Source organism: Xiphophorus hellerii, chromosome 7, assembly GCF_003331165.1.
Source record: "Xiphophorus hellerii strain 12219 chromosome 7, Xiphophorus_hellerii-4.1, whole genome shotgun sequence".
In the NCBI taxonomy this organism is placed as follows: Eukaryota; Metazoa; Chordata; class Actinopteri; order Cyprinodontiformes; family Poeciliidae; genus Xiphophorus; species Xiphophorus hellerii.
In genome coordinates, this window is record NC_045678.1 from 11291398 (window position 1) to 11316194 (window position 24797).

The 24797-nt window shown below is 42.0% G+C and overlaps 2 protein-coding genes across 3 annotated transcripts in view; both read left to right on the top strand.

Annotated features, from left to right (window-relative positions):
* The first annotated feature begins 11635 nt into the window (after positions 1-11635).
* On the top strand, positions 11636-13174 carry LOC116723543 (mid1-interacting protein 1-B-like). The gene has a single exon (XM_032568567.1). It carries the CDS (start codon positions 11972-11974, stop codon positions 12479-12481), a length of 510 nt encoding a protein of 169 aa, XP_032424458.1. The 5' UTR covers positions 11636-11971; the 3' UTR covers positions 12482-13174.
* Positions 13175-17506: 4332 nt separating this feature from the next.
* LOC116723364 (cyclic AMP receptor-like protein A) overlaps positions 17507-24797 on the top strand; it is a 73706-nt gene continuing 66415 nt past the window's right edge. Inside the window, exons 1-3 of one of the 2 annotated variants that reach the window (XM_032568199.1) lie at positions 17507-17665; positions 21208-21260; positions 24660-24714. In XM_032568199.1, the coding sequence (XP_032424090.1) occupies positions 17662-17665; positions 21208-21260; positions 24660-24714 (112 nt within the window). In that variant the 5' untranslated portion in view covers positions 17507-17661. The remainder of the gene's footprint in view (positions 17666-21207; positions 21261-24659; positions 24715-24797) is intronic. The other variant, XM_032568198.1, reaches the window with a different exon arrangement.

Here is a 24797-nt window from a genome sequence, read left to right on the forward strand (position 1 = left end):
GAACCTCGGAGCGAAATAAATGAAGGGAAACGGAAGGCTGCCTCGCACACACGCGCGCACACGCGCACACAACACACACGAGCGCGCAAGTGCACACACACACACACCCACACACACCCACACACAACACACACGGACAGGCGCTTAATCTCCACCTCTCTCTCCCTTGTCTGTCTATCCTCCTCCGCTCCTACGGGCTGCATCGGAGGCAGCGCGGTGACAGGCGGTGTGAACACGAGGAGCAGAGAGGAGAGCAGCTCCGCTCGGTCAGACCGCGGCCAGCCAGCGGAACTCGCTCCAACCTCGTTACGCAAATTACCGGCAGAGCGGCGCGGCAGTGGGTCCGCTAATGGAGCGTGCGTGCTGCTGGCTCTCCGCGCTCCTCCTCGCCCCTCGCCTCCGCCTCTCCGCGGCACATAATGGGCTGTGGGCTGCAGGGAGGCATTCACCGGGGAAGCGCTATTACTCACTCAGACACACGCACCCACACAGAGGCGTACACGCACACACATACACACACACACACACACACACACACACACTGAAAGGACTCCGCAGCGCACAGACACCTCAATGTGCAGCCAGACTAATTATTAACAGGGCGAGCGCACTTACACCCACCATTTTTGTAACATCAAAATAAACAACAAGGAGATTTACTTTTTTTTTTTTTTTTGTAGAATGAAAACATGCTTGCAAAAGCAGTTTACCTCGAAACTCGGCTCTAACGTTTCAGTCCATTTCAGCATCAGAGGGCCTCAATAACAGAACCACCTGTCTGTATATTGGATTACATGTCACGAGCCCCCAAAAATAACCTATACTGTTGATTCAACGGCTCTCCAAACAGCTTCACCGGTGACTTAGCAAGATTTACTTTGGGAGTCTGGATTTCAACTGCTTTATTGTTGTTGTTTTTTTACCTTAGCACGTTACTTTTTCAACAGACTGTGTTCGTAAAATTTACAAAAATAGATATTAATAATTAGTAATCAGTACAAATTTTCCATTTCAAAATGTCAGACTTCTCCATATTCCATTAAAATATAAATTGATCTAGAGAACCCTTTTACTTTTCAGAAATGCAGCTTTTTGTTGTGTGCGGGTTAGGTCAATGTTTTCCAAACCTGGGCGGGGGATCCCACTTTGGGTCCTGAATAAACATGTTTGGGGTCTTGAGAGCTTCTGCGTAAATTAATCAAAACGGAGAAAAGGATTCACTAAAAGCACACTTATGTTTAAGATGTTGAGATTAAAAAAGTTAACATGAGTGTTTTAAATGATTTAGTAAAAAACAGTTGAAAGGTGAAAACCTGGCAATTGGACTCTAATGTTCCTTTCGCTGGTCTTGCGTGAGTGAAAAGCTAAACTTGGAGATTCTCAAACATTTGACATTTTAAACCACAAAACAACGATCAAACAATTACGACCATGACCCTTGACCCTGGTTAATGTTTCCAATTACAGCAAATAATCAGTCATAGCTACTTCTGCTGGGGTTTTTTTTTTCTTCTTGTAACGATTATAGTCAAAAATGTAATAAGTTATCGTTTAAAATACAAGTGCTGATTAATTTTACGGAATACCTCTCAATTATTCTCTAAATTTTCAAGGCACAGTCAGAAAGAAATGACAAACTTATCCAATCAGAGCTTATCTACGTTTTGAAAATGTTATCTTAAAAGACACTGCAGTTCATTCATAATTCAAATAGTTTATAAAAAATAAAAAATAAACAAAGGAGTGGCTTCTGCACTTGGGAGTCTCGTTTCATTCATCACCTATGAGTGTTTAATAAAGAATTCTTGGCATCACATTTGAATACACAGTGTACTTTGGAGTGAAATGCGTCAGGTCAGAGACAAACATTCTCTGACTCTTGTCACCACTCCGGTATCCATCACATCAGCACACTAAAAACGTGAAGAAATGTTTGCTGCACAATGTTTCATCTAAAATATGCTTTTCATTATTTTCGCTTTAAAGGAAAAGATGTTTAACTGGAGCTTGCAAAGCAGTGCTACTGTTCTAACCGAACTGGATTTCTGGATTTTAAGCTTAAAAAAAAATCAATAGATCATTAAGTGATGGTATGTAAAATAATTACATTACACCCTCACACTAATACTTAGAAGCAGTGAGTTTTCCTGAGTTTCCATATCATCCATTTTTGTGAATCTGATTAAGCTGTAATAAACTTCACCTGTCTTAAATGGGCTTTTTTTTTTTGCATTCACATCCTTAAAGCCATAGTTTGCAGAGAAGAAACAAAGGATCAAAACGATCTCATCGTACAAAGGCTTCAATCAGGTGAGAGGTCCACCAGTTCGCCACAGCGAAGCAATGTTTTATGGTCTAATTGAACCAAATTTAAAGTTTTCTCCGCAATTTGAAAAGGGCAAGAACTGGTTCAAATTAGAGTAAAGGTAAATATTAGTTTATTTATGTTTTACATGAAAGAAACCCAGCATTTTATTAGGGGTGTGTACACTCAGAATCACCTTACGTAACATACACACACATCCACCCCCACACGCCAACAAACACACACATGTACGATTTCCTTTGATATCCACCCTCTTATGCGCTTACAAGGGTTTGCTTGTACACGAACCATCCTTGAAAGCCTGCAGACTCAATCTGTCTGGAACTAATTTTCCAGCTATTTGGTTTGCCTGATGAGTATTTCTTCACTCCTTTTAACAAATCCCACAACATTTTTGATGCTTAAACGGGCAGAACATTCGGCTAGCACCAGGAAGCATCAAGATCCTGATGTTGATAGCTTAAAGGAGTGCGTCCTTGGATATATGCAACATCTGTTATTTCTAAGAGGCAATAAAAAAAAACAAAAAACACAATCCAATGCTTTCATCTCAATAGGAAAATCAGTGTTTTAAAGGGGTAGTGTTATTTAAAATGGACTTTTTTTTAGCCTTACATGATGTTATTGTGTTATTCCCTCATTAAAAACATAACTGGAGTGTTGCTTTGATTCTTTCATGCATGTTTGAGAAATCCTTCAATCTCCCGCGGCAACCGTCGAGCTGGGTGGAACTAGCTCCGCCTTTGAGACGCAGCTCCTCCTCAGACCGCCGTTTTCCAAGCTTCAGAGGTTCCGCCTCACAGAGCTGCCCGCCCCCACAACTCACTCACTCAGCTCCTTCAGACTAGCCGGCAGCAATTAGCAGACACTGGAACTGTGCATCTGCTGAAGTCATTACGCAAGCCACTTCTCAGTGCAAGGCTGGTGAAAACGTCGCTAAATGGTTAATGGAGGAGCCATGTTGCGATGACTTCCTGGAGTTTGAGAAAGAGCAGGAGGTTTTAAAGAGACAGAGGCCCAATTTCAAGGCGAGAAATGAAGTAAAATCTATTTTAATTCATATTTGATTTTTATAACAACTGAAGCTAACATAATTACTTGATTGTGCTGGAAGACGGTGCTATGCCCCTTGTAAAACATTAGAGTTAAACATGCTAGGTGTTGCTCATGACGAGATTTGACAGGTTTTGTCAAGATCGCCATTTTAGAATGATGACATAAAGACGTTCATGATGCTGAGAATAAATCTGTCTTTAAAAAAATGCCAGCTTAGTCACATCAAAACGTGCAAAAGGTCCAGGGAGCAAACGACTTTGCTTCACAATGGTCTTAGTGCAGATTTGATTTTGAAAGGCAGCAACCCAGCCCTCCTCCCATCGAAGCGCAGAGACAAAGACAGACACTCCCTCATGCATGCCGCTAAAATGCCTCATTTACTGCCTTATAAAGTAAACGTAGCCAGCCTGTCTCACTTCACCTTCCTGCTTGCGATGGGAGCTGTTATCACTGCTGTTTTTTCTGCTGCTGTTGTTGTTGTTGTTCTAATTGCTGTTGCTGCTTTGCCTGCAGCCTTCCCGCTGACACCCCTTGCCTCACGCTTTCCAGCAACACGCCGCCGCGATGACAAGTACTAGAGTTCCCACTCAAGCTGCCTGTTCCTGTAGCTCAACGCACCACTAACCCTCATTCCCTCTCCACCCCACCCCACACCCACCCATCTCCTTCTCCCCCCCCCTTCTCTTCCTCTCTCCCTTCCTTCGCCCTTTGAAGCCTCAGAGATGATGATGATGACACCCGCGGTAATCTGTGGATGCTCAGCTTTCTGACATGACACACAATTGAGGAACCCTCCCGACTTGATCCGGGTTTTGCTGTTGCATTCAGGCACGGCGCGTCCTCCCTGACAAGTGGAGAGGCCTTTTTTTTTCCTCTCCTTTTTTTTTTTTTTTTATTCCGCAGGAGAATAGATGAAGTCAGTGAGGTGGGGCGCATGATTGACAGCGCTGTTGAGAGCAGCAAAGCCAGCCCCTGTTTCTCTCTGATCTCTGCTCAGCAGCTGTACACACTGGCTCTGCTGACCTGGTTTAGTCTTTCTGTTTTCAGGCTGAATCTGGGATCAGCTAATCTGCAGAGAGGAAGCCGGGAGACTGTTAGTGGAGCTTTGTTCCTGAAGCAGCAAAAAGAAAAAAAAAACAGCTTCAAACTCAGGAGAAAACCTAATAATCACATTTGTCCGTGTAGACCGCTGGAAATGGGCACCGGACCTGCTGTCTACAGACCCCGCACCCCCTTAAATCTATCTGAATTAGACAAATTCTGTCAAGAAGAATGGGCTGACAGAGACAAGCTCCAAAAGAGTTGCTGGTTCAATTGCAACTAAACGTGGCTCTACGACTCGGTAACTCAGTGTTTCATTTTTGTGAGTTGGTTTGAAAAACACTTTCCTCCCGTTTTACATTTATGTTCCACTTTATGCTGGTCAGTCACATGAAATTGTCATGAAACGGTGTGAGGTGGAGTGGTGAGGCAGACGCTGTAGACCCAGGTAGGATGAATAATGAATTTAATAAAGAATGTCCAGAATAAGTCCACACAACCAGGCAGCACGACTGAGCAGAAGCCAGGGCTCAACGCCGGTAGCAACTGGTAAATTCAAATGGACAAGACAAAGGACTAAACGCACATCCGACACTGACAAGACAAGGACCCGACGAGGAACAAGGAACACAGGTGGAGTTAAATACATGGGAGGGTAATCACAGAAACGAGACACACCTGGGAACAATCAAGGGGAGGACAGGACAACGAAGAGACTTAAGGACACAGAAAACTCTAACTAAACACGGAAAAACACAGATCCTGACAGTACCCCCCCCTCAAGGGCGGCTACCAGACGCCCAAAAAAAAAAAAAAACCACAACAAGGGTGGGCGGAGGGGCGCCGGATGGGGGGCCAGAGTCCAGAAAAAACAAAAACACAACAAGGGTGGGCGGAGGGGCGCTGGACGGGGGGGCCAGAGCCCAGAAAAACAAAAAACTACCCACCATCGTGGGCGGAAACACAAGAAGGGCCAAGAGTCCATAAACAAACAAAAAACTACCCACAGGGTGGGCGGAGGCAAAGGAGGCAGGAACCACGGAGGTGGTCCGGCGGTCGTCCGCGGCGGCGGGAACCACGGAGGCGGTCCGGCGGCCGTCCGCGGCGGCGGGAACCACGGAGGCGGTCCGGCGGCCGTCCGCGGCGCTGGAGGCGGGAACCACGGAGGCGGTCCGGCGGCCGTCCGCGGCGCTGGAGGCGGGAACCACGGAGGCGGTCCGGCGGCCGTCCGCGGCGCTGGAGGTGGCGATGAGTCCCGGGGGCCGCCCACAGACGGCGACGACGAGCCCCCCGAGGCAGGGTCTCTGGTGGAGCACAGGGGGTCTCGGTCGGAACGCTGGGGGTCTCGGTCTCGGGTGGAACGCAGGGAGTCTCGGTCTCGGGTGGAACGCAGAGGGTCTCGGTCTCGGGTGGAACGCAGAGGGTCTCGGTCTCGGGTGGAACGCAGAGAGTCTCTGGAGGAACGCAGGGAGTCAGAGTCGGAACGCAGGGAGTCTCGGTCTCGGGTGGAACGCAGGGAGTCTCGGTCTCGGGTGGAACGCAGGGAGTCTCGGTCTCGGGTGGAACGCTGGAGGTCAGGGTCTCAGGAGGAACGCAGGAGGTCAGGGTCTCAGGAGGAACGCAGGAGGTCAGGGTCTCAGGAGGAACGCAGGAGGTCAGGGTCTCAGGAGGAACGCTGGAGGTCAGGGTCTCAGGAGGAACGCTGGAGGTCAGGGTCTCAGGAGGAACGCAGAAGGTCAGGGTCTCAGGAGGAACACTGGGGGTCTGAGTCTCGGGTGGAACGGATAGGGACTGGGTCTCCGGTGGAACACTGGGAGTCTCGGTCTCGTGAGGAACGCAGGAGGTCTCGGTCGGAACGCAGGGAGTCTGGGTCTCGGAAGGAACACTGGGAGTCTCGGAAGGAACACTGGGGGTCAGGGTCTCGGAAGGAACGCAGAGAGTCGGGGTCTCGGAAGGAACGCAGAGAGTCGGGGTCTCGGAAGGAACGCAGAGAGTCGGGGTCTCGGAAGGAACGCAGAGAGTCGGGGTCTCGGAAGGAAGAGTCGGGGTCTCGGAAGGAACGCAGAGAGTCGGGGTCTTGGAAGGAACGCCGGCTGGAACGCCGGCTGATTCGGCCTCGGGTGCGCCGGCTGGAACGCCGGCTGGAACGCCGGCTGATTCGGCCCGGGGTGCGCCGGCTGGAAAGCCGGCTGATTCGGCCCGGGGTGCGCCGGCTGGAACGCCGGCTGATTCGGCCTCGGGTGAGCCGGCTGGAACGCCGGCTGATTCGGCCTCGGGTGAGCCGGCTGGAACGCCGGCTGATTCGGCCTCGGGTGAGCCGGCTGGAACGCCGGCTGATTCGGCCTCGGGTGAGCCGGCTGGAACGCAGGCAGGAATGCCGGCAGGAACGCAGGCAGGAACGCAGGCAGGAACGCAGGCAGGAACGGCTGGTCCCGGAGATGCTGGAAGCTCCGGAGGCGCTGAGACAGCGGCAGCAGAGACTGGAGGTAGCGCCGGAGAAGTAGGAGCTGGAGACGCAGCCGAGGCGGGAGGAGCTGGGTCTGCAGCGAAGGCTGCAGCAGCGGCGAGAGGAGCTGCTACGGAGGCTGGCACAGGTTCGGGGGCTTTGCTCTGAAGGTATTCGTCGTACAGCTCAAAAACTAGTTCTAACATAAAAGAGTTTCTCTTAAACTGTCCAAAAAGAAAACAGAAATCGTCCTCGGAATTTATTTCAAAAATGTTTGATGGAAGTGACGGTGAAGCGGTTGTGGTGGCTGTCGGGGCGTGATTCTGGCCTTTCGCTTGGTCGTAGTCCGACTCCATACCCATTTCTTCCAGCAGCAGCGGAGAAGGCAGGATCTCTACATCCCGGTAGAGATCCTTCTGTGCCAACTCCAACTGCTGCTGGATCCACTCCTCTCGGTCCATAATTAAGCGAGCCTCACCTCGGTTTGGGTCGGGTCCTTCTGTCATGAAACGGTGTGAGGTGGAGTGGTGAGGCAGACGCTGTAGACCCAGGTAGGATGAATAATGAATTTAATAAAGAATGTCCAGAATAAGTCCACACAACCAGGCAGCACGACTGAGCAGAAGCCAGGGCTCAACGCCGGTAGCAACTGGTAAATTCAAATGGACAAGACAAAGGACTAAACGCACATCCGACACTGACAAGACAAGGACCCGACGAGGAACAAGGAACACAGGTGGAGTTAAATACATGGGAGGGTAATCACAGAAACGAGACACACCTGGGAACAATCAAGGGGAGGACAGGACAACGAAGAGACTTAAGGACACAGAAAACTCTAACTAAACACGGAAAAACACAGATCCTGACAGAAATCCCAGTAAAATATATTGAAGTCTGGTGCTGCAGCGTGACAAATTGCTCAAGGGGTACGAGCACTTTGGCAAGGCACTGTATATACTTTTTGCACTAAAAAGGAATGCAGGTGCTGACAAGGAGAAAAGCAGAAGCCAGCATTGAATGGTAAGACGAAATTTTTTAAGGGTCTTCACTTTGCATATTCTGGATAAGAAATTCTGAGTTATACGTCAGTTTGAAAAATACAAAAATTGTATTTACGGAAGAAAGAATTGTCAATGCTACACTTTTGATGTGTTTTATTGTTCTTTCCAGGCCACAGGACAACCATTTCCCATCAGTGACCTCATGTGTTTATATACAATTTACTCTTGTTCAGCTGCAGCCATAACTGCATGAGTAGCAACCAGTTTTGACTGGTTTGTGTTGAACTGCTTTTCCTGCTGACCACCTGAAATTGGTGACATGAAGAAAGTATGACATCACCGGAAAGAAAAAGGATAATTTTGTCTGGCCTACAAAACTAGGCCGTGGTTACCCAATCTAGTCACAAAAATATAAAAACACAGTATTTTAACGTTGCATGATGGTCTGTTTGTGCATTCCGTAGAGAATCTGATCATCTTTTAAAGACACGGTTCAGTGGTTTACTTTTTTCAGCTCCATAACACAGTTTACACCAACAGCAAAAGCACAGCCGAGAAATGACGAACAGTGACTTTGCAAACTCCGTAGTTTTAAAAAGTGCACTGAAGAAAAATCAGTTTCTTTCTGTTTTGTCTGTGCTTGGGTTGGTGACATCACAAGAGGCCCATGATTCAAGCCAATCAGCTAACATTTGCAAATATTGCACCATTCACTTCCATTTCAGTGCACCCCCTCTTCACAATCCACATCCATGTTTTTCATCCCAAAGACACTGCTCTATACATTTTGGATTTTTATTTGTTTTTTGTTGGGGTTTTTTACAGGATTTTGCTCTGAAAATTTGAACATCTTTCATTAAAGCCCACATTGCATCTCTTCCGGCTTGCCTTACTTTTACGTTTGGGTCTCTTGCAAACCATTAAACATGCCATGCAAGAGCAAAAGCATTCGTTCATTGTGCAGTATTTTTTCGTAGTGGTATTGTTACTTTGCTCACGTTCTGACACTTCTTCATTAGCTTCTAACAAATGAAATAATGAATGTGGATAGAAACCTATCTTGTTTGAAAACAACAGACATCACAGTTGTAGGTTTCAGTGTCCTAATGCACTTGAATGCAGGTTATTCTGGTTTATCTGAGCTATGTGAGTGGTTAACCTCTGGTCTGCACTGGTTGATTCTCGAGCTGCTTATGCTGTTTGCCCCCTGGATCTGGAGTTTAATGTTAAAAATGGAGACATCACGAGAAAGCATGAGCACGAAACTGGGTCAGACAAAAGTTATGCAAGCATTTAAGAAAAATAACCAACACAGAGCATTTTCCCATATGATCTATGTCTTTTGTAGTTTGCAGAGGGTCAAACGTCTTCCAATAGTAAGCAGATCAGCTAGCCTGTTCTTCTGTTATATCTATATATGACATAAACTATTTACACATAAACTATATACATGTTTTCCATTGCTTTTATGCATGTGTAGTACAATTGTGGGGGAGGTAAGGGGTTTGATGCATTTTGTTTGAGAAATCATATGACTTCCTGCATTTCTACTGGTTGGGGTCACCGCATTGGACGGTTTTTGATCACAAACAGTTGGTTCAAATCTCAGTTGGATTTAAACCCAGACTTTGACTAAGCCATCGAAAACGGGAGTTTTTTTTGTTTAGATTTTTTTGTCGCCTTTCAGACTTAGATTTCCTTAAGGTGCTTTGGATTATTGCCCTGTGGTTAATGGTCAATAATTTCAAGATTTAAAAAGAAGGGCAACCACATTTTCACACAAGGCCATTTTAGTTTAGATAGCTCTTTGACTCTCAATAAACAACCGCATTATTGGAAAACCTCTTTTTTTAGAACTCATCTTTATGTAATAGCTTAGATTTCATCGGATGTTTTATGTGAAGTCTTTAAGTCTGACGTGACAGACTTCCGCAGCCCCAATTGAGGGTAGAAATTTAGGAGAACAATAAACTTCTTCCAGAAGTAGCCTGGGACCCAGAGACTGAAACCAGCCCAGCAGGTTTTACCACCTCAGAGTTCACATTCCCTTAATTCCTACCCAGCAACAATGTCCAAATATTTACTCATCTCCACCCATGCAGAACAACCTGTGCTATCAGCAAATAGTCTTGGTCAGCCCGCCTCGCTTCCTGTCCAGCTTCATAGCAAGTCTCCGAGCTCATCCTCTCTTATATAACACTGACCTGTCTCCACAGTCAGGAGACAGGTCAAGTTAAATGACACATGTGTCATTTAACTTTCAACCCGGGGGTGGGGAGGAGCCCTTCTATAGTTTCATTTTGAGAAGCGGTATTTACAGGAGCTCAGATTTCAATCGGAATCTTCCCACCAAGCTAGTGCACATACAGTAACAAGAACTGTTCCAGAGGCTATTTTTGTGGCAGGAGTCGTGGAAGTCCCCGTGTTTACCACGCAGCTGAAGGGTAGTGGGGGGGAAGCTCAGCTGTTTACCTTCTCTTCGGGAAACCGGCTGGTGCAACAGTTTGGGTGTATATGTAATTTAAAAATCCAGTGGACTGCAGTCACCCTATAAGAAAATACCCAAACATGACTGCCACTGGGCACGTTCCCGCACCTATCAAAATGGAAAAGTTTTCCCTATATAACTATTACATACTCCATAAGGATATCTTTCAAAAGTCATTGGAGCTATTCTGACTGTAGTTGGAAGTTGACAGCTATGTTTGATCCAGAATTTCTAGTCTTGAAGTGGAAAAAGTCCAAATCCCGCTGCCAAGCGATGTTTAGCACTGATTGCTTTCAAGTTTAAGACATTGTTTGGCAGTTTTACTGAATACCTGCTAGATCCGTGAGTTGAAGTTGCCTTGATAAAGGGGACACATATCCAGTTAAGTCATATATCCTACATCCAGTTAAGTCAACATAAATCCAGTCGGCCTACACATAATTTTGGTCATGAGAGGAAATGTACTTTTTTTGACCAAGGAAAACATCCAAAATCAATAGCTGGATGCATTCCCAAAGGCTACAGCAACAACACTAAAATGTCTGTCATTGAAGGTTTGCTGGACTTTACTGTACTATAGGCACATCGTCCTGCTATAGGGAGTTTTCGCAAGCAAAAGTTTGAATTTTGTTGAGGTTTTTTTTGATGACTTTCAACAGCGCATGCTAGTGTTTATTTTTTTGCGTTGGTCTGTCATATAAAGTTCCAATAAATATGCTGAGGTCTGTAGATGTAACGCTCCAAAATGAGGGGAAAAAAAAGTTGAAGTGGCTTAAATGGTTTTGTGAAGTACTGTATTAGCCCAAAATAGATCACTGTGACACTCTCTGAAACTGATCGAATGACATCAAGCTGAAACGAGTTCAGGAACCTTCTAGTTGACAAACGTGTCCTTTCTAAGTTTGGATCGTTTTCATCCTTCACTAGAAGGGAAAACACGTGTTGCAGGAGGACTACACTGGCTTCACATTGGTGCACCTTGCTTTTGGCCCGCCCCGACAGAAACAAACCCCGGCCCGTGATTGGGCTGCCGTGCGTCAGCTCAGTGGCCTGATTTTTCTCTGTGGCTGGCACTCCCCGCCCCGGCGACATCCGTGAACAACTTCTTGCTCATCAGAACAGAATGTGTGATATGTGGATGAAATCTTTGCCGTCTTTCACCGGAAGGGAAAGTTTTCAAAGATTTACAGGACCGGCACTGAGGTAGTAGGACGAGTTGTGGGTCTAAAACTTTTGTGCATTTAAAGCAAATATTTTTATGAAGTTTTTTTAAAAAATCGTTATTATTATTTGCATGAAATCTGCACCTGTTTCTGAACGAATCTTCTGCAAAGAAGAGCCTGTCCAACCGGTCCGAGCGGGCAGCCACTGTCCCAGATCCAGGTGTTCATCTGGCGTTCCTGTCTCTGTGCTACTTACGGTCATCCGGTTCAGGTTTCAAACGTGACAAACAGGTTTAGGAACCGCCTCACAAGCGGCTATAAGAAGGGATCCTCCAGAGCTGCGAACCACAACGAAAGAGAAGAGCTCACAGAAGCCTGATAAGAAGAAGAGAAGCAGAAACAAAACAAAAACAAAACAAAAAAAAAATCAGAGCAACTTCAATCAAGATGATGATGATGATGCAGCTGTCAGAAACCTCCAAGCAGAAGAACTCGCTCTTCAACGCCATGAACCGCTTCATCGGCGCCGTGAACGACATGGACCAGACCATCCTGGTGCCCAGCCTGCTGCGGGACGTCCCGCTGGAGGAGGACAGGGAGATGGGCGTCCTCAAGTCGGACGTGGAAGACGGGGACATGTTCAGCTACTACGAGCTGCTCAAGTCCATCCGCAGTGACATGGAGTGGGGCGTCCGGTGCGCGTCGGCCGACGAGCGGCTCAAGGAGAGCATGAAAGTCACCCGCTCGCACTCCTCCGCCTCCACCTGCTCCTCCGTGTCCTCTTGTTCGGCGTCGTGCTCCGAGGAGGAGGACGAGGGAGAGGACGAGGACCTGCAGAAGCAGTTCAAGTACCACCTGACCGGACTGCAGGGGGTTCTGTCCAAGCTGACCCAGCAAGCCAACTCGCTCACCAAGCGCTACAAACAGGAACTTGGCATCGGAGGATGGGGCCAGTAAAGAGAGGCGCGCGCACAAACTGGACTGTCGATTTTTTTAAAATATATATGTATATATATATATATATTGAACAGTCTTACTGGCTGAACTGAACTTTCTTCCTGATTTCTGCTGCTGATGAAAACAATCATCTGAAAGGTGGTGAAGAGGGCAGCGGCCACGTGGTCTTTGGTCCTGATTAAAGCATTACTGAAACTATTTAAGCCTCTATTTAACGTATTTATTACCTCCCGTCGTGTGCTCGAGCTCCACACGGAAGCTCGTAATGTGGGGAAGAAGTGGACTGAACCAAGACTGACAAAGGACTCGTCATCTCCTCTACCGAGATGACGGTGATGTCAGTGAGTTCACGCGGATTTGTCCTTTGCCGACTCTCTCGGCCTGATGTTTTGCTTAGATGTCGTTCTCTTTGTTTAGAAGGAGGCAGATGCTTACTGTACAGCTGCCCGTGATCTCTTCGTGTCCTACATGGTCAGTGAACTGGAATCAAATGATAATTCTCCTGCCAGGAGAATGATGAGGGTTTCCATGAGACGCTTGTCTCTGTTGTTATTGTCGCTTAGCCTGTTCGGTATTATTGTTATTGCAAGGTCCATCTGTCAAAACAAGCAATCACTTTTGTATGCACCTTTTTCTTTCTTTTTTTTTTCTTTTTACATATGTACATGTACTTAATAAACTTTTATACAAATGTACTACTTTTTGGAGTGTCATTTTTCTACCTGACTGCATTTATGTCACACGATAAGCAGCTTTCACATTTCACTGCGCCATATTATTCTCAACTGTTACTGCAACATAAAAGTTAGCTTTTCTTTTTTTTGGTAATGATGTCACACCTAATAAGTGCTTGGATGTTAAAAAAAAAATAGTCACATACATTGCCTGTTATATTTTTAGGATAGGGATCTAACTAATAGAAACTGACTGTTGTAAAAATGTATTTAAAAACTTTGAAACATTTAGCTATAAATTTAAATGTGCCGTAAAACCCACATTTGCACCCGTAGAGAGTTACACAAAAATTACTAATGATGATTTGTTTATTTCTTAGAGAAGACAAGCTATCCAGACCAACATAAGTGAAGTACACCTGTTCTATTTCTAGAACTTAAATTTACTATGATTTATCCATTTTTGTGTGAAGCTGAGTTAGGTTAAACTGGCCTCATAGTTGCATTGCTACTGTAAATTCACAAAATCACTCAAACGAACCTGTACGATGACAGGAAGTATAGGCAGGAAGATCTAAAAAAGCAAAACATTATAATCCAATCTAAAGAAACTTCAGTACAGATTAAAAAAAAGGTCATTCCAATAACATCAGTCTGGAAAGGATAAGTAATTTGTAAGGTTTAGAAGCAAAAATCATGTGTGTGGAAAAGCTCCAGCACACCAAAACAAAAATAACCGCTAACCAAAAAGGAATCAAAGACTTGACTCAGATTAATTCAAAAGACATTTTGACGTTGCCCAACACTTCTGGGAGAATATTCCATGGACTGATGAAACAAAAGTGAACCTTTTTGGGAAATAAACCTTCCATTACATTTAGTGCAAAACTAACAGCATAAGAAAAAGAGGACTGCGTTATGATCTGGATCTGTTTAGCTGCCTGTTAGCAGTCTTCTTGTCCAACTCTGATCCCTCGTCATGATTAATCTCAAACGATGGTCTGCTGAAGAACATACAATAAATAATATCAGTATTTGTACCATTAATGTTCAAAATACACTGTTAAAATTTGCCTTGGTGCAATTTCACTGTAACACAATTAGCTTCAACGTGTTGGACATTAATTTTGGTGATAAACAATGCTTTGCGTAATTGAGTTCTAACAATATACCACTGACTGTGTTCTCCCAAAACAAGCTGTTAGTGGGGAAAGGTGGCTCGTGTGAGGACAAAACAACAACAGGAAAAATGACTTCATCTGTTTATGGTTTGGCTAAATACAGTAGCTTTGAAAGAGAGATACACATTTTGTGCAAGTTTAATTCTATAATTTAGCTTGCAATCATAGGCTACTTTATTTGGTAACAGTATTGCCAGTAGTTATATTAATAGAAGCTTTGCATGGTCACTTACTATGCTGAGTGTGTTTAAAGAGGGCTGTGACTAAATGGCTAGCAGGTTGAGAAACATTCCCTTTGTGTTAAGTTTCAAGTGCCAACACCTTGAACCACCGATACTCAGAGAAACTGGAGTCAGTTTTGGTATGTTTGATGCTCCATGCAAAGGTGCAAAGGTGATTGGATCTAGAAATACATTTCTTTTCTACTTTCAGATTTCGCAGCTGAATAAAAATCAAAATGCCTCAAACCTCTGTGATGTGAGTTGGGTTAAATAACTTCACTCTGTTGAGAAGCGTTGCTTCCGTTTCTGAATCTGAGTCGCGTTGTCTTAGTTATGTAACGCCGCAACATGAAAAACAGGAAAGAAATTCCAGGTTTCTTTCATTATTTTGCGGCTGACTCGCAACAAAGGTCGTGCGGGTGCAGCTGGACGTTCGGTGGCGCCATGAGTCAATAAAGTTCAACACCCTCTTTCGCCTTTGATTGCCTGGCATTATGGCTGCACACAAACAAGAAATAAAGCACAGAAAAGTCAGATTTAGCTCCAAGAGTTGGTCAATTTATTTTTACTATTACCATTAAACATTGCAAACATATATTTTTTAAAAAGCTCACTGTATGTGTATTAATGACCAGCAATGAAGCAATTGTATGCAAAAGTTGTGAATTCCTTCCATTTTAAATAACATCTGTTGAACAACCTTTGCTTTCAAGAAACCAGACTTTCTTTAAATCCACTAAAATTCGTTTTGAGGAATATTTTTCAAGGTTTTTGCCGTTTTATTTTGGCATGTACTGCTTTTTACTTTTTTTTCTCATTTATTAACTAAAAACCTGACATGCCTCAGTATTATGTGCAGTGAATTCCTTCAGAAATTGAGGATTTTGGATAACTGGATAACAAAATGAAGGAGCAGCATGTCAGAAATAAATGGGTTTTAAGAAATAAATGGGATTTTTGTCATTCTACAAATGAATCTGAACCTGAAATAAACTCATGGATGCAACATACATCAGTCTATTTTTATGCAAAGTACCTGGCTAATATTGTTCTATAGGAACATAATTGCTTATATAACAAACTTTGCTGTCTTTTTTAAAAAAAAAAAAAAAGTGTACTGATGTAACAAAAACAATAAGTATAAAATGTATTTCTCTAGTACAAAGGCTTAGTAATAAACTAACAAGCATGAAATATGGATGTTACTTTAAAACGGTCTCCTGAACCAGATGTCTGTTGTATTTTAACCTCTGGAAAATAATTCATCTTAAATCTCACCCTAAATAAGCTTTATAAATAGAGTTTGATTGAACGATTGTAAATTAGTTTGCTAGTAGAACAGATACCACCACAAAGATAAGTGTACTGAATTGTAAAAGGAGGAAGTTATAAATAACCATATGATTAACGACAGAGATAATAGTGTTACAAAGTAAAACAAAAAATCTGGGCGAGGCATATTACTGTAAATTGTAGTTTTGTGTACCTATTGTCACCGCTCGTATCACCAAAAATGAATCTTTTCAGGAAATAAACGGTAAAACAACAAATCCTGCTTCTGAATGTAAACTTACACTGTTTCGTCGAAGTTAAGTGCTTTTTTAAAAAAAATACACAGTTCAATGGAAATTTAACCCCAGACAAATTTGGAGTGTGATCAAAGTTGATTTTCCCAAGAACACAAAAATGAATTTAATAGACTGATTAAATCCTAACATGTTAAGTAAAAGTTAACATGTTAGGAGTGGCTTTATATGATGTAAAAACTACTGTTAGAAGGCCAGCGACAACAAAAGCTTCAGGACAAAGACCCAGTATAACACACCTGTAGGCAGTTCATCCATGTTTCGTAAGAGTGGTTAGACGACTTTTCACCTCTTACAGATATAATCTTAGTTACATAACAAGTTTGTGCTTTGTCCTTATGGACATTTATGGTCATTACCTTTACTATATAAATCCCTACTCATTCGTAGCAAAATAAGAGGTTAATTTAAGAGTATGCCAACAATCAACATGCACTAATGCATACTATTCAGACTGTAATGCATAGTTTTTAAATTGCTTTACAGAAATAGTGTGATCTTATTTACTCAGAAGTGACCGGGCAAGTGTTCAAACTATGTGTAATTTAATCGGCGTATAAATATGAATACAGGTGTTCTGTCGAGACATCCATAGTAACTCTGGAGGAGCTGCAGAGATCCACAGCTAAGATTGGAGAATTTGTTGATGTTTAACTTTTAGTTGTGCGCTCCGTAATTCTGGTTACGTCGCTGGCAAGATTTTACGTGATAAAGAAAAAATGGCAAAGAGAAAGCAGTTGTTGAAAGGAAGTCATAAATGTCGCCTTTGGAGGTTTACACAAGCCACAGCAAACATGTTGGTGAAGTTGCTCTCATAAGAGAGATAAAACTAAGCTAACATTCTATATGTGGTAGAAGCCCTGGAGATACCACAAATTTCATGAAAGGTACTGGTGGCAGGATCATGCATATAGTAAGCTGGCCTAGCTCAATTGAAGGCAATTCTGGAAAAGGAAAACATTTTTGGGAGGTAAAACCGAAACATACAGTCAAAGGAATTCAATCCATTTTGTGAGAGACCCAGAATTTCAGTCTCCACATGTACAAAATTGGTGCAGACCTATTCAAAAGTACTCTATCACATAAGATCCCAATAAAATACATTAATATTTATGTTTGTAACATAATTACATTTGGAAAAGCTCAAGGGTTACAAATTCTTTAGGTCAGGATTCGTAGGACAATTTTATTTAAAAACTTAAGTTTCTATACTTAAATGCTGAATATATAAAATGTTTTCCTCTGAGTGGAATTTCAAAAGAACCCAAAAATATTTCAAGCATGTTTGAACTTGCAGAAATGTTTTTCCCCCTCATGTCACAGGGTTTCATCGGAGTTTCCCTTTGTGTCCCTTCTCGCGCACGGTAGTAACAGGAAGTAAAAGGAAAGCTACAACCAAACCATAACAAGCTGAGCAGAAATATTTATTTTAAAGACGTGTTGTCTTAAAATGGACTCTCGGAGTTTCATTAACGAGTCACGCTGCATGTTTTTTAACTCCTCCTCAAAGGACAATCGATGTGTAAGTAGCCACTGTTAAGAGTAGCAGCAGCTTTAGCTTTGGAGCTAATTAGCCACATAATCACGTTGCTTGTCAGTTTGTAGTAGAAAATTATTGTTATTATTAACATGAGTATTATTTATCAATGATGGTTTTTTGGGGGGGAGGAGGTCAGTGATTATCAGTTGGCCAATTGATGAACGGAGCTTGATAACTGCATGTTTTCTCATGCTAATAATAGCAGTGAGCTGCCAGGCATCCTGAATAATTAGCATCATTTCACCGTTGCTCATAGGAATCCCACTGAATCAGCGCCAGTTTTCAGGTATAGGTTTATTAACCCCGAAAAGACGTCGATCTGTAAAAATACCCAGCAAACACGGGCTACAAAACAAACTAATACTGTAAATGGAGCTATAACTAACACCTCATTAGCATCAGGAAGTGAATGATTTTATATATGTTCAAGAGACATGATGACACAGAAATTTAGTTCTGTATTTCCCACAATTGAGAGTTTGAATTCATTGCATTAGCTGTGTGAAGCTCTTTCACAAATGCAGTTCCTGTCAGAAGTTTGTACATCACAGTCATCACCATTAATTTGGGCATTTCATTTTGACTTATTTTTCATAAAACTTCATTAAAACTGAAATACAAGAATAGGTTGCACTATTTTTAACTTATTTAGGATTTTTTTTTCCTAATCCACGCTGTTTCAAAACTAAATTTACGATTTTAACGATAATAATGATATTAATAATATTTTAGTACAGTAATAAGTATTATTATTGCCATCATGAGTATCTGTCATAATTCTGGATGGATATTTGAACTTTAATGATCAGATATGGTAGCAGTCATATAAATGGGTTGGTTTTCTGGCACCGACGTGCCATTCTAGCATATTCTAAATATTTTCAATAAGACTGGGGTTGCGGCTTTAAGCAGGCCTTTCAGGAAGCATTCCAAATCCAGTTTTGATGGGATTGACAGATTAATGTCTTTTTTTCAAATGATCAACTTCTCCAGGTATTAACTAACCGACCCAAACAGACAAACAAGAAAATCACTTAGGATGTTCAGGAACAACCTAAGAACTACTAAAGCCTGTCATGAACTGGAAGTTGCTAAAGTGCTGCTGTCTTCAGTAAAGCAGCTGTTACATCAACATGGACTCTGAAGGTACTAAGCTAGAAAAAAGCCTTAAGCATGACTGGAATTTTGCGGCTACCTTCATGGACAAGCCAAACGTCTTCCAGATAAAACTGTATTGATTACAAGAGACAAATATTGAGGTTTTTGGCCACAAGTACATGGAGTAGATTTGGAGGAATCAAACTGGGAGAGGCCTTAAGATCAAGCACGGTGGAGGGACCAGCAAGCAGATGATCTTTATTCTTGCTTCCAGGAATATCATTGCACAAGGGTTCGGAGAGATGATGAAGGAGGACTCTAAATATCCAGCCAGATCTATTACATAAGCTTGTTGAAGTTTACAAATAGCATCTGGTTTCTCTGTAACTTTCCAAGAAATGTTTACCCGAATGTATATTTGGGGTTGTATGTAAATATTAGTAGTTTAGCATTGCTTGGATCAGAGAAAATTCACAATACATTTAAACTTGCATTCCCAGTTCTTGTATGTAAACTTCTGAGCGGCAGTATAAGTGATGTCTTACATCAGAATTAAGAGTTCCTCTGTCATGGCTGCCGGGTAACTGCTATTTGAATTAAATAATACTTTACTGTGCATAGATATGCTGAAATTTTTTTTTTAAACAGCCATTAGAAAGGATTTTGGTTCAGTTTGATAGAAAAAGTTGGTGTATTTAAAAAAGTACACATGACACAAACAGACAGTGAAGGCCATCAGACACAGTAAACAGTAAATGCCTCGTAGATGTATCACATTACCATCATGAGGCGGGACGGTGTGTGCCCCACACTGTATGTGTGGGGCACACACCGTAGCCCAACATCGCTGAGTCATCTGGACCGAGTCACTGAGTGAACTGACTTCAAAATAATTCATTTGAGTTAAGCATTTGAGTTTTGTTAAGCAGCCCTTTTTTTTGGGTAGTTTTAAAAATGTAACCTGGTAACCCCTGGTACCAGCAAACCCTCCATACTTACTGGGAATGCACCAAATCACTTTTTTCACGGTCGATACCGATACAGATATCTGAGGTTTAGTATCAGCTGATACCAATCCAATACAGTCCAAAAACAGTGCTGAATTGACTCAAAACATCTCTTTTTTTAACACATACATAAATGTAGTAAATTACGGTAGTAGTAAATTACAAATGTGTTTGATAACTCTGCACCAGTACAGCACACTTAAATACACCAGTAGCTTCATAAGCTTAGTCAAACATGTAAAAAGAACACAGCTTTAATTTGTTCAGTCAGTGCAATTAGGAGTATAGCAGTGAATGTGAAACTAATTATAAAAAAACTGAAATTGACAAAAACAATAGGTTGACTTATCTTGGTCAAACATGTAAAATAAATAACTTTATACCATGATGTCGCTCAGAGCACAAAGCATAGAATTAAACTGAATAGATCTACCCTTATGGATCTGGCATGATGCCACCGATCCCCGTTCTGAAATCTTCTCCAACATTGGGACTGATACCAATATTAATATCGAATCGGTGCATCTCTAAATATGGAAGGTGTTTAAATTATTCAGTAGATAGATGTTTTGTAAAAACAGCAACATGTTGCAGTAATGCTTTTTTCCCCCCGGGCCTTTATATAGATTATCAAAGTGATCGAAGGATGTTTTCCTTTTCGTTTGCTTGTTGACGATGTGGCTTTCCTCACATACTGCTGCTAACCGTGTGTAACACAATAACAGCGACGTTCCAGATCTGAGCGCGTGGGCATGCCCTTCTCTGCTTTGCATGCGAGACGTCTGCTGGCCTTTTCATTTTCCCCGAAGCCCGCCGGACTGAGTAGCAGCTTTCTCATTCTCTTCATTCCTCGGTGCTTTTCCTTTCATTTCGGCGCGCCACTATCCTCTGAGTTTAGCAAACATGCAGAGCGTCTGGTCCCTAGCTCTGCTCATTATCACATCTGCCTGCGTCTGTACGTCGTGTGTCTCTCAGCTGTCACTAACCAGCACCCCCTTCCCACATCCCCCCTCTTTGTTTGCTGCCTGGCAAAATAGGTCGGATTCGTGTGGATGTGACATCCGCGAACACCTTTGAGTACACGTCTCAGGTGTCAGTACATTGCAGCTGTTTATGTTTAGTGAGCTGGAGTACTCTGAGTGCAAATTAAATTTTGCAATCCCTCCCCAGTCTCTGGTGTGTTTGCATACACAAACACACACACACACACACAGGTAAGCTGGAACAAATGGCAGTCTTGTCGTCCTGTTGGCGTTTAAGCTCGTGATTATTATGATGATAGCGCAGCATTTTCTCCGCACTTCCGAATATGTTTCCAGAGGGCTTTACCTGAAACAAATTGCAAAACACACGGTTAAGTGTGCCAACCATTTTAATATGTCGTGAGCCATGGACTAATCAATTGTTTCTGTTTCACAGGCGGTGATTTTATCAGTAAAACGAGCCACAGGAACCTTCTCCTTAATCGGATGGTGAATATTTCCCTGTCTTTTATTCTATCAAATTAGCTGAGCAGGAAATGTAAAGGGGATTTGTGTTTTCCCAATTTAGAAAGCCTGTTTATTTCCCTTTAAATGGTTCAACATTTGTAATGGGTTAATCAGCAGAGGGGGTTGTGCCCACTAACAACTTGTCAAATTCTATTTGCCAATACCGAGTAGGTCTCGATGGAGGCAGTGGGATATTGTGAGGAGGCATCTTCCTTACTGGAAACATAAGCAATCGACGTAGGGTTGGGCAAAATGACTTCAAAATAAAATCTTCAATTGTTTTATACCAGGTCTGAATTTCGATTTTAATCATTTTTTATTCTCTAAAGAAGAAATTACAAATGACAAGGGATATTTTCAAAAAGTGGCTCCATCATCCCATTAAATCATCCCTTCTGTGAATTGTACGGTAGAGTATTAGGGCCAGAGTATGAGATTTTAAAAAAAATTTTATTATGAGAATATAGTCATATCATTAGCAGCATAAAGATGCAATTTTACCAGAAGAACATCTTAAAATTATGAGAATAAAGTTGTTTCAGTAAAAAAAAAAAATGCTTGGGCAATTAATTTTTTATCTTTTGTGTTAGAGTTCTCATGAGATTACTGTTTCATTCTACTAATATTAAGACTTTATTCTCGTAACATTAACACTTTAATATATTCCAGAAACATTATGACTTTTTATTTTTGTTAAAAACACATCTTAGCCTGACCCTTATACCTTGTGGTAGAGTTGGCTTGAATTCAAAGTCCAAATAAACAGAAGCTGTAAGCCTGCTTGTCAACCAAGATGGCCGCCCTGGGTGTGCTGATATCACTCTGAACTATTGAAACCCAAGGACCGCTCAAATAAAATCCAAATTTTCCAAACATTTTTTAAAAAACAAAAATTTGATTAATCGATAAAACCGATTTATCGCCCAGCCCTAATTTGAGGGAATCACAATGCAGAGAAATGTTCAGATGACTTCCCTCGGCCACTGTAATCTCACATCCCAGCTCTTAGCGACTGAGCTCTTTCTCTCTAGAAGTCACAGTGATTTCCTTCCTGTAGCAGGGAGTATCAGAGACTACATCCAGAATTTGGGAGTTGAGACGATGGACTGCAGTCTTGCTTCCACTGCCGTGATGAAGTCTGGATCTCTGAGTTTGACTGTTTGTGCCAGAGTAACACATCCTAAATGCTGGTTGAAAAAAGGGATGCCATCCCACAGTAGAGCGAGACCAATCTGGTGACCATTGTAAAGAGAAGGTGCCAGGCTATTGTGGTTATGTGCTGTTCTCCAAAGCAATACAACACCTCCTGTTTGCTAAATAAATAAATAGTTTGTCCAACTTTATCTGTCTGATCCAATTAACAAGCGTCAAAAAAGAGTAACAGAATAGGTTGTGATGATTTTATGGGTGAAACCCTTATGCACAGTTTTGCTTCTCGAACCAGAAATGCTTCTTTTTTTTTTTTTTTACAATGTGCTGCTGTTTAAAGGGAAATAAACAGGCTTTTAAATGGTACATTATTTTTAACAAGAAGCATTGCTACTGCAAAGCAATAATCAGGCAAACAAAATGTTCTTACCTTTTGAGCTGTGTTTCTTAAATGAGCTGTTGAGTTTTTCTTCCTAAAGAAAAATAAAGGACCTCATATTTCGCATGTGTAGTAAACATATATGTTAAATCTGTGATTGAGACTCTGAAATTAGTTGTATGTGAATTGCATTCATCTGCCAACATTAGGGCGGCACCGTATCAGAAAACCATGCAGTGTTTCTGAAAACATTTTACAAGTCCATTAAATAAATTATATTATTGAAAAATCTATTTATTTCAAGAACTTTAGCACTAAGTGAAACACTTTAAATAGAGTTGTTTCTGTTCATTATGATAATTTTCTACTTGCAGTTAATGAAAATATGAAACAATATTTTTTAGTAATAAAAAGTGGACTTATTGAAACGTATCCTTAATACCATCTTAAAGGTTGTTCTTTGCAAAATATGCTTCAATCTGACAAATGAGCCTTATCAGAAAGCATATTCTAACTTATTCAGTATTAATGTATACATTATATGTTTTGAAATGCCACAAAAGTTTTCATAACAATCTGGTGGAGTCCACCACAAAATTAAAAAAAGAGTCATCATTTGATCTGTCTTCCAAAAAATAACGATGCAAACAGATTGACAGACTGACAGAGAAATGGTTTACCAGGCAAAAACAATCTTCTTCGGTGGCCATCTTGGTCACATTCTCCAAAGAGGCGCAGGCCAGGCTTGTGAAATGCTAAGGCCACTGATTCTATACACTAAGGGCTGGCTAATTGGCAAAGGTGGTGTGAAAAATATTAAGAGCAAAACAATTATTTCTTAACATGATATTTTTTTGCCACTCAAATTAATGTTGGATAATTCCAAAATTGTCAGTGCGAGATTATGCTGTTGCAATAGAACATTCATTTATTTACAGGCCCTAACATGTTAACCATGGGTGCCAATAAAAGAGACAATTAAGAACAAAATAACAAAGAGGAGTTAGTGGTTATAAGTGGTTGAGTGATAATTGTCGGTGCTCATTAAGGACATGGCAGCACCTGTCTTGGCCGTTGTAAATAAATTGTGTCATCTCGGCAATAATTGATGTCATTCTTAAAGGGAGCATACCGTAGTCTGCAAGTTTCAGTAACACCAGCTGCAAACGATTCATATTGCAGCCAATTTATTACAACTTCAGGCTGCACTGCAACAAATAAGCAATAAAAAGTAACAAGGTAAATAAAGTTTGGGGGGGAAAAAAAGAAGTCTTAACGAAAAGAACAATTAAAAAAAATTTTGTTCATTCAGGCTTAAAGCCTAACATCTGAGGTGCCTGGAAACATCCTATACTTAATCGGTTGTGCATTTGCACGAAAATAACCTAAAGAACCGGATACCATCCAATGAGCTCGGATGAGATTTGTGTTATAGATCTGAGGTGTGGTGGGCCGGATGGAACAGTTAATCATGACATTAACCTTTACAACCAAGTTTTAACCTTTATACTAATCATGTCATAAATTCGATATTCATAAAGCGTTTAGCTCTTTTTAAATCTTAACGTGGTTGATTGATTTCTGGAGGACTGGGGGTGCTGTGTATGCGCCACACCCAGCGCCGTCAGGTGTGGCATTAACTTAATAATGCATAAAATGCTCATGGAGGGTGCTCCTCTCCGTTTTCTTGATTAAGTTGAAAATATAAGATTAATTTCGGCGCTCTGGAAGTCCCAGTCCAGAGCAAAAGTATTTATAAAACCCTTACTTTAAAAGTTATTATTAAATTAAGTAGAAGTTTAATACCGCAGTGTGTGAATCTCATTATAGTTTTCTTTTCTTCCTCTCCTCAGTGTTTTCATGCTGTTTGTAATCTGGCTGCTCCGACGCTATCAGTCCTTGGCTCAGGTAAATTTGCACTACACTGCACGCTGCCTCTCCGACGGTTCTTTTTTTCTTTTCTTTTTTTTTTTTCTGTTTGCTCCATTTCC

Coding starts and splice junctions, on each gene's coding strand:
- LOC116723543 (XM_032568567.1), top strand. CDS start 11,972: ATGATGATGATGATGCAGCTGTCAGAAACCTCCAAGCAGAAGAACTCG.